The 10,124-nt window shown below is 32.8% G+C and overlaps 1 protein-coding gene across 1 annotated transcript; it reads left to right on the top strand.

Annotated features, from left to right (window-relative positions):
- Positions 1-4,845: 4,845 nt before the first annotated feature.
- On the top strand, positions 4,846-7,334 carry LOC130657230 (uncharacterized). The gene is made up of 3 exons (XM_057460205.1): positions 4,846-5,466; positions 5,866-5,953; positions 6,583-7,334. Exons 1-3 carry the CDS (start codon positions 5,128-5,130, stop codon positions 7,035-7,037), a joined length of 882 nt encoding a protein of 293 aa, XP_057316188.1. The 5' UTR covers positions 4,846-5,127; the 3' UTR covers positions 7,038-7,334.
- Positions 7,335-10,124: the final 2,790 nt, after the last annotated feature.

Here is a 10,124-nt window from a genome sequence, read left to right as displayed (position 1 = left end):
AAAATCAGTTGATTCATGTGTCAACGCTTTGCAAAATGATTCTCCTTTATGAAATAAAGTTGACTTGTGAGTTTCAAGTTCTACGGATAATCTTCACGAAAGTTATTATATTTTCCAAATTATAATGGGGGATTTATACTTTGTTTCATATGAAGTACATCAACTATATACATATATACAACAAAGCATCCACTATGCAATCAAATATCAGTGGAAGTCATCTTTTAAAATCTTTTTGGGACTCTTTGACACGAAATTTGTTACTCAATTTTTACTAATTAGAAGTGTTGGCCTTTAGAAAATTTTACATTTTAAACCGCAAATTAGAAAATAAAGCCTATATTTGTATCACAAAGAAAAAATAGCAAATGATATTATATTATTACCATAAGGGTAACGAACCAAACTGTCAATCTTTACAGATCTTTAAAGTCTTTCAAACAAATTGTAACAAATGATGGATGGAAGATTGAAGATTTTATTTTAAAAAATTCTTTAATTAATTTTTATTTTCGGCTATTTATTTTGACGATCCCTAGAGTCTTTTTAATGGGGTAAAAGAGTTGACGGGATTAAAAGGAAGGTGGACACAACAGTCATAAAATTTTTGAAATAAATGTTAGAAAAGCTATTCATTTTTGTCTATTTTTCTTTGCTCCTTTTTGATTTCCTTGGTCTGTCCGCTAATTGAAAATAAAAGCCATATTTGCACTTTGGTGCAAAAACATTGTCCGAAAATTAAAGTTTTCACTAATTAAGTGTCCACTTTTTGGAAAGTTTTTAATGAGACTTTAACTGGAAAACGGCCAGTGTATGACCACAGTGCCCACTAATCGATGGTGTCCGCGTTTTAGAGTGTCCGTTAGTTGGAGAGAATACTGTATCTTTTTAAAAGATACGCGGCTACTTCTGTTTAAATTACAGTTTAATACAAATAGTTGAGTCAGGTTGTGCAGGCGTTCATTGGAAAACAATAAAGAAATCGTCATCTTTGTTTTATAGCTAATTTATGCGCTTGGTCCCTCTTCTTAACACAGAGGAACTTACAATATAATATGATTAGTAATGTTTCGCTACATTGCATCGCGTGATATTTAAGGACAGTTGGTTCTGTTATCCTTTCCGTGACTCTAAGAAAAGTTATTGGCCTAACCTTACAATCGCACAATGTAGCAATTGTATGCTCTGGCAACAAAAAAAAACATCCAACGAGAAAACAACACTGCAACGTGGCATCGTAAAGTTACATTAGAATGTTGTTTCCGGAGTTAAGTTGCGAAAGAAAAGTTTATTTTCGGATTCGGCACTATAATGTAACTAACATTGATTTTTGGGTTATGCGCATGTGCATTAGAATAGTAATAATACACACATGGCCATGTATCAAGTACTCCAATACTATAGCTTTTTCTGTTCTATTTATTGTTAGAAAAATGCAAAAACATACATTTTAAAATAGGTGAATAGATACTGACATTGAACCTTAACCCGTCTGTCACTTTTCTTCCGTTAGTTAATAATATCATTTGGTATCAATTTCTGCTGAAAATCATATCTATTGTTATTTCTTTTATGAAATGGACAGATGGAAATTGAACAAATATGAATTGATTTAACAATTACACAATTTTGATAGATAATTGCATTTCTGAAGTATCTAATTGCTATCATCAAATTCATACCTTATTACTTTGAAGTAAATTATACATAAAAGCGACATGAATTTTTTATCAAAATTAGTTTTATTATTGCTATGTATTTCTTAAAATATCACATGATTGGGAATTTTGCTACGACAGGACACCTTGGACCGATCTGCAACGTAATGAATAGCTGCTAAACTGACAGTAAGAGTTGCGGGGTCATAAAAAGACGACCATTTTTATGTCTTGTAATGTAATGGTGTACCTTGCTTGAGCTTTACAAAGCTATTTTTCCATTTAGCAAGTGAACCTTTAATACATTTTTGATTGAAAAAAGACGTCATAGTTGAGATTGATGACCTGATTATTTCCATTGTTTAGACTAGGTTAAATTTTCAGTTTGTCAGACTTGTTTTTTTTCTTGAGAAGATTTGCATAAAATTTAGACTATTTAACTTTGAATGAATAAATGATTTTTAAATTTTAACAGGTTATAGAAAGCTGTATTTTCACAATGATAGAGTTGAATTTTCAGATAAATAAAGTAAAAAACTTTCTGCCCAAAAAAATCCATGATAACTGATGACTTTCCTATACCTGACATACCATCACTTTTTAGATCTTAATGTAATATTTTAGCGTTCCTCGCGACGGTGATGTAACAAAATGGTTTACCAGCGCCTTTTGGCACTTCATTAAACCCACCGACTCTAAGAATTAGTGCCAAACGATTAATGCTTCTTGGAAATGTTGAGCCTAAGGTAGATGCGTGGAAAGGGCGGCGTAGAAACCACTTGATCTTGTGGGAAATTCAGTCTTGCTTCAGAAAAACCTTAGAACAACACGCTGGTAATACTTGCAAAACTTTTAGTATCTTATCTTTCTGGCATCACGAAACGCGACCATGTAATACAAATACATGGTAGTCAATAGCAAATACTTACAGCCAAATCAGAGCTGAATATAGTTTAGCATCTTTTATCGATTTATTCTACAATTTAGCGCAGCTCATTTTAGTTTTTATTAAAATTAACTACGATGATTGATTGATTTCGTTTAGATAGTCCTGCTTTCAAATTTTTCACTTCAGATAGACTTGATTAGCTATATCACTGCATATATATTATTGCAACAAAGGTCATTGAATAATACAATATTATCATGTCATAAACAGCCGTGCTGTGATGAATTTTGAGGATCTATAGTGCTTTTAGCAGTATCTTTTAACAAAGAAAAATCATTGGTTGATAACAGTAGTTACTTTGATACAAGGATCAGTGGCGATCCTTTTGGACCTTCCGGAAAGTTATGCAAGTGGTAAGGTACTTGCGAAACATGCCTGCGCTGTGATTACGAAGCAAAATGCATAACGACAAGGTTACCTGGTACATTCACATATTCCTTATAGAGTTCCAAGCAGAGAAAAATTTGTTATTTTTAACTAATTACTACAAATACAAACTATATCCTGGAGTAAAACTTTAACAGGTGGCTACAGTTACTAGCTATATGTAGTTACAAGCCTACTTCTTAATTAGCGAATGAGATAAGACTTCGATATATCTATTTACTTCCATCATCTTTCCAAGTTTATGATAGGCAACCTGTCTCTTCTGGGTTTCTCTTATATATGGCAATAAGTCATAGTTTTCGTTATTTACAGATGGGCACAAATCTTTCAAATATGTCACAATCTCTGTTGTCACAAAACCAAATAAATATTGCCCGATGAATGTTTTTTACCAATTGATTTGACAGAGAACAAAAATTTCATGCACCTACACTCGATACAGTGTTTTTACACTAATTATCATAACAGGGCACTCATATGTACACATCGACGTTCTCGTCTTCGCCTTTATTTCCAAAATGGGATTATCATATAACTTCTTTTGATTTTAAAGTCAAAAAAAATATTATTGGTCAGTTTAAAATAAACTAAAGTAGGACCAGTAAAAGTAGGGCGTTCTTTATCCAAATTAAGAAAGAAATACCTTTTTTTAAACTATAGCCATAGCCTAAAACTAAACCAAAAAGAAGGTCATCTTTTATCTGTTCTAACATCCCTGTCAAAAGTAAAAAAAAATGACCTTGAGGTTTGTCCATTTCTGTTCACATGCATACGTTTTCTATAAATCTCGTACTTGATCAATCACCTGGACACATAGGAAAACTAAGAAAAAGGTGGTTAAAATCTAGGAAGAGGAAACATAATGGAGGCATCATGCAACAAGATATTGAATTGTCGCATATTTCGTGGCTCTAAATGAGGAAAAGTTAAAGGAATCAAGGAATATAAAGAAAAAGATCGTAAAATTGAGAAGCGTGTAAAAAGACATGATTAATGCTTTGTGTCAGTGAACACAGAAAAGGTAGTTTATTTTTTCCCTCGATTTTCATATCTAATTTTTATAATTGGGCAAAAACATATTCTAATCTTATTAATGGTTTAAAGAAATATGCATATGATTATTTTCTGACTAATATATCCCTATTTAGGCTGGGCTATTTAGGAGCTCTGAAAAACCTGGGAAAGGGGGGGGGGCACAAAATGGCGTACCTTAAAAGTTATAAAAAAAAATAAGAGGGGGAATTTTTTAGAAAAAAATGGGCGGGAACAAAAAGAAGGAAAAATATTCACCAAAAGAAAATAAAGGGGCATTTTTTATCTTTATTTTAAACACGTTTTTGTCTTAGAATGTTAAAATATCAAAACTAACCTGAATGGTTTTGTATAATATGAAAATGCCTTACTTTTGGGTGTTTTTTATGCCCGTCAAATGTCGTTTAAAATTCCCTATTTTAAATAATTTATGTTCCAATCAAAGTAGGGCTAAACAGTTACCCCTAATTTGGGTATCTATGTATGCTCAATTGCTAAAATAGATGTCGGTTAAAAGTTTAAATTATGGTTAAGTGCGTGTTTATAAGGGCGATTTTCTCATTAATTTAGGTTCAGTCGAAGAGACTTAGTGAAGCTGAAAGAAGTTTAATAAAGTTGTTTACAAACACTATACGATATCAACTGATGAACAAATGTACTTTACTTGACATACCATTGCTCTACCGGGGTTGTGATGTGAAAATTCCCTACTTTGAGGAGGAATCACCCTACTTTGAGGTCATCAGGAAACCCGTCACGTATCTGCTTAATTACTCATGCGTCTCAGTGAACTCAATAATGTTTTAATAATTAAACACAACAATTAAATAATGTATGAGTGGCCATACTTTATATTTTATATTCTTCTTCAGTGAACAGCGTATTTCTCAAGTTGTAAATTGTTATTGTTATCCTTAAATACCTGTAACTAAATTTAATATTCTTTGAAATTAAACTTTTGATTTATAGAAAACACTATATCAATTATTAATAAGAAATCAAAAAGAAAAATCTCGTTGAAATAAAATTAGGATCAGTTCAAAGAATTATTTGTAAACTAAGTTCAAATAAAAACAGCAACCCAAATACACAGTAACAAAAATGGTGATGCTATGGAATTTTTTAATATCGCTTTTGTGCATTTTATGCATTGGAAAAGGCGACATTTTACGATTGGATGCTTGTAACAAAATTTCTGCTATTTTCAATGTCGTATTGGAGAATTCTCTGCTAGAAAAAACTGTGTATTCACTGATTGAGAATATCAATCTTAATCGCTGCTTAAGAATTTGTATGCAATACCCTAAGTGTAAATCATTCAGTTACATGCTTCATTATTCGCAATGCAGAATACATCAATCTACCAGTGCTGACAAGGAAACTTTTTTACAGGATGTGATTGGATGGGTTCATTATGAAACATCAAAGAATGAGCCAAATGTAAGTTGATCTTATTTTCTCATTATTTGCTCATACAATGTCGCTTATTAAACAAACCCAATGCCTTCTGATTGACCCAATGAATGGCGAGGGAGGGGTCATCTATAGTAAACTACTATTAATAATCATCCCTTCCTACCCTCTTTTTCATAGTTAATTTTTTATTTTCACTAACCATACCCTACCCCTTACTCTCTCCCCACCTTTATTTATTAATTTACCAAAATGAGCAAAGTATTCATTGCATTTAAAACATCCAGCCTATTTACTTTTGCCCAAATACAGTTAAAACAGTGGATCAAGTAAAATAATGCATTGCAGCTACATGTCATTTAACTGAGTAGAACAACCATAAATGTTTTCTTTGGTAATGTATTAGATGTATGAACTGTAATTTAGTTGGGTCCTGTTTGCGAAGAAAGAAAACCTTGTTATGGCAGATGTGTGGATACTTGCGATACCAAAGGCTATAAGTGCGAATGCAAAGGTATGTGGTTAGCCCTTAGACTACACAGCTGTGAAAGGACCCTTTCTTCTAGTTAAGAAATTAGAAAGAATAAGTTTACACGAGGTAAAAAGGTCAAAAAAAAACTAACGTTCATAATAATTCATATTGATCAAAAAGACAATCTCTAAGGATGTTCTAAACTTTTTTGTCTAACTTTTTATGGAGTCTATACGTGAAGTACATGAAAACATATCTACATCTTCCCCAACAGTATCAGCGTATTCAAAATAAATGTCAATAAATTAATTCGTAGGAAAATTAATTGGTAAAAATAAAAAAAACATTGCTAATCACTAAATGTTTTGGTCTTCCCTTATCACAAACTTTCAGATTTATGCATTATTTATTATGAGAATTTTAAAATGAAAGCACCAGAGCATGTTCAGAGGCTACGATGTAATATTAAGGTTGTGTTTCTTCTTATAATATCGGTTAATGATTTTTTTAATGAAAATCCTAGCATAGCGTTTTTTTCACAGTGGGTTTTCTTTTCCACGTATGTTCATGTGAGTATTATCTGGAGTTTGAAAATGCTCTGCCTTTCCGATATTGAGATCTTTTTAATTAATTTGATACGGCCGTGCTCACAAAAATAAATTAATTCATAGGAGATTGGGTTCTGCTGAAACGCAACCTCTGCTTTGGAGCACGTGCAAACGAGTTTGGTACATTTGAAATACAACATGATGCAGTTATAAGTGCTATGAAATTGGTGTATGTGGGTGGAGGTGGTGTCACATGTTTTGATGGTGCACGATTAACAAACTGGGGATGCGAGTATGAACCATATCCTTTTGTCAGAGAAAACGTCGCTGCAGTTATTACAGATGATCAAGATAACATACTTTACCCATCCAAAGTTTACGACAAAACTTTAGGCTTCTTCTTTGTACCAGGATACAACGCCGATTCTCCCTTCTTGATTTTTAATGCCACTAATCACACTGTCCATCAAGGACAAAAGTTGAGATTACATTACGGTGAAGCTTTACTTTCTCCTTACCACTTTAACAACTTAGGCCAATCTTGTGTGGATATTTATGCAGAGCTGTGTGACGCGTAAATATATTGATGTGAAGATTACATCCGAATTAGCAAGTACATAATTTGCTTAAAACTAAAAAAAAATTGAGAGCAAGGACAAGGCTTAACTTTTACGGATTCTCTCATTTTCAGAAAAATCGCAACAGAATTGGGAACTCAGCTAATGCCAATGTTTCTAATTGTCCAGTGTCAGGCATTATTCCTACACGTTTTTAAAGCATAAATGCCAACACAAATTTAATTTAGCATCTCACGCATTTTTGCATAAAGTATTAGATGATGAAGCATTTTTGGTGAATTATTTAACAACTCAAGAAGCTTTATTATGCTGACAGTTGATTTTTTATACAAAATTAATAGTGTTTAATACTAATGTAATCTGTTAAATATAAAGCAGAAATCAACACTAAAAGAATGAAAAGATCCGAAATTCGCGAAATTGGTGAAAGTTTGTGCCCTTTACGGGCATTTTAATTAACCATTAACCTCTTTACCGTGCAATAAGCTTTCTCTTCTAAGGTGTTGGCCAAGTGACACTGTTGACTATTTAATATAATACCCCGAAATGAGGGAAGTGCATAAGCATGGTATTCTCTATACAGTCGCTATATAAAAAAATAGTCACATGCCTTTGCAATTACAAAGATACCGTGTTAAGTGAGAGTCTTTTTTATGGTATTTTCTGAGCGGGCAATTAAGATGTTTCTATATTATTCCAAAATAAACTTAAAAATGAAGTAAAATGACTGTATTATTTCTGAACGAAAGGGAGGGTTGCATTTTTCTTTCTATGTGCATTCTCGAAGAAGACCTACATTCTCTTTTAAAGCGTTTGACACAGACTTATGTATATAGTCGTATTTTCTCTGCGTTTTCCTTTCTCTCTCCTCCTGTAAACATGTTGTGTTTAATACTTTTTACGACGAAATTGTTTCTTCGTATCAGGATAAATTTTAAAATGCTTTATTGAAACCTTACCGCTTTAAATAAAAATAGCCAAATTTGAGTTTCCTGTTTACATTGGCAAGTGAGCTTTGTCCAGTGAAAAATGTGTTGGTCCAATATAGAAATATCCTACATAATATCTATCTTGTTGTAATAAGCTTATTTTGCAGATTTCGTGGATCAATACAGGAAGTCGTACTATTTTGTTCTCCACAATATAATTTTCAAGACCGTTTTTATATTGTGCAAGAAAAAAAAAGTTAAGCCAAGAGTAGTGTCAAAGATTGATCGCAATAAATAACTAATCATCAATTCAACTAAAATCATTGACATCACGTTAACTTCTTATATACATCTTCTTCGATCGGCAGTTTTCGTTCTGTTTGCGTTCAGTATTTCTCAATATTTCGTTGTGTATTTGTGAAACATTTTCTAATCTATAACCAGTAAAGTATTACGAAAGCGTTAAATATTATACACACAATAAAAATCTAGGGTCACAAGAAACTAAAAACAAAAAACTTTCTGAATCTAAAGAGATTTATTTAAAATCTTCAAAAAGATCGCAATAACAAATGCATCATATCTACCACAAATGTGCAATCAATTTCTTCAAAGCCTTGTTGTTTACTAAAGTCGTCGTTAAATCACAAAAAATTTAAATCTGTAAAAATACTAAAATATAAAAAATTCAGCGCTCACAAAGATGTAAACAAAACTGGTATTTTTAACAGTCTGTTTTATATTTTAAGTCTAGTGTGATGTCGTTCGGCAAAGATTTAGGTGAAAATTTACTGTTGTTATGTGAAAAAAAATCAAATTTTTATAACCCTACGAATATTTTCAATATAACTCATCTTTTTTTACCACGTTTTTTTGTTGTGAGAGCTGAAACATGTAAACTGATTTATTATAGAGGTGACTATGCCAGTCAGTCTGGTTTTTAAAATCAACACAGTCATCATAAACTTTTATTCCGCAACCGTGCCGTGCGCAATTCGCCTTTCCTTTAAACTAAGAAAAGACCTCTTTTAGACGTTGTAACTAAACGCGCTATTACTAGACGTCTGAAAGAGATTTTAAAAACGGCTGTAACTGTAACGCGTCTTAATTTAAACGGTTTATAGACGTCTTGTGCCGGCTGGGTTTCAATGCAGTTTTAAGAAAAGCATTTCTGGATTATTCATAAGAACGTAGCAACAAATTAAAATCTGTCTAGCCAAGTCATGCCAGAGACTATAAAAGTGTGAATCGATACTTTCTGCTTAGCGTTGAGCATGAGAGTGGGATTTTTATCTTAGGTGTCGTTGCCTGGAGCAATTGCAGTGCTTGCACGGTTTTCGTAGCTGGAATGGCATCTTTAGGCGGACTAGAATCCCTTTCTGAGGGCCCTTGTTGATAGCAGCAACCAATAGGAACTGAAGAGGCTATTCTAGATGTATAACTTAATAATAAAAAAATCATACTGTCGTTCTTTGGAGTTATAATTTTTGAAAAAATGTAAACATTTCTGATCAGTACAGATTAAAGTTAAGAACTTTTAAAGCGACGCAGCGTTTAAAGGTATTCGCTTTTGTTAAATCGGGTACCCAGTTTCTATTTCCCACTGCGTTTTGTTTAAAACGCTTCTCACGAGCTCTTTTCCAATCCTTTCAGCGTTCAACATGCTTGCTACCACTCACGTCGTTGTCACGAAGTTGTCATGGTTATCCTTTGTATTATTTTTTTGGGTACAAGTTTTAGCGATGACTGCGTGCTTAGTGAACGATTCTAATACACCCTTTCACAGTTGAGAAAAAACAACATACCCTTATTTTATGCAATTCAAGTTATCTTACAACTAAACAACCTTTCCTTCTTACCAAAAATCCCCACTGCTGTGGGCTGGCAAATGTGTTTGTTGTTGTTTTCTTCAGTTTCTGCACAGTACCTTTCGCGAAGATTTTTCTCATAGCCGTGCGGCATTGTCTTTTGAAACCACTACTTCGTGAATTACTACATATCATAATAAATGTGAAAAAGTATGTAATGGTGGTCATTTTGAACGTTTGTAGGTCGTTTCTTGACCTTTTTTCTCTACAAGCTTTGCAATGTGCTTTTTGTGTTATGTTTTGCACGTTAGGATAAAAAATGTTGTCACGCTTTCTAGCCATGTATAAAT

This window comes from Hydractinia symbiolongicarpus, chromosome 9 (assembly GCF_029227915.1).
Source record: "Hydractinia symbiolongicarpus strain clone_291-10 chromosome 9, HSymV2.1, whole genome shotgun sequence".
NCBI classification, from domain to species: Eukaryota; Metazoa; Cnidaria; class Hydrozoa; order Anthoathecata; family Hydractiniidae; genus Hydractinia; species Hydractinia symbiolongicarpus.
Note: the sequence above shows the minus strand (reverse complement) of the source record. Positions and strands in the feature narration are given on the sequence as shown.

Excerpts from the sequence above, each read along its gene's own strand:
- LOC130657230 (XM_057460205.1), top strand. The coding sequence starts at position 5,128 with ATGGTGATGCTATGGAATTTTTTAATATCGCTTTTGTGCATTTTATGC. Across the intron at positions 5,467-5,865 it reads CATCAAAGAATGAGCCAAAT|TTGGGTCCTGTTTGCGAAGA; the intron begins GTAAGTTGATCT and ends ACTGTAATTTAG. Across the intron at positions 5,954-6,582 it reads CTATAAGTGCGAATGCAAAG|GAGATTGGGTTCTGCTGAAA; the intron begins GTATGTGGTTAG and ends ATTAATTCATAG.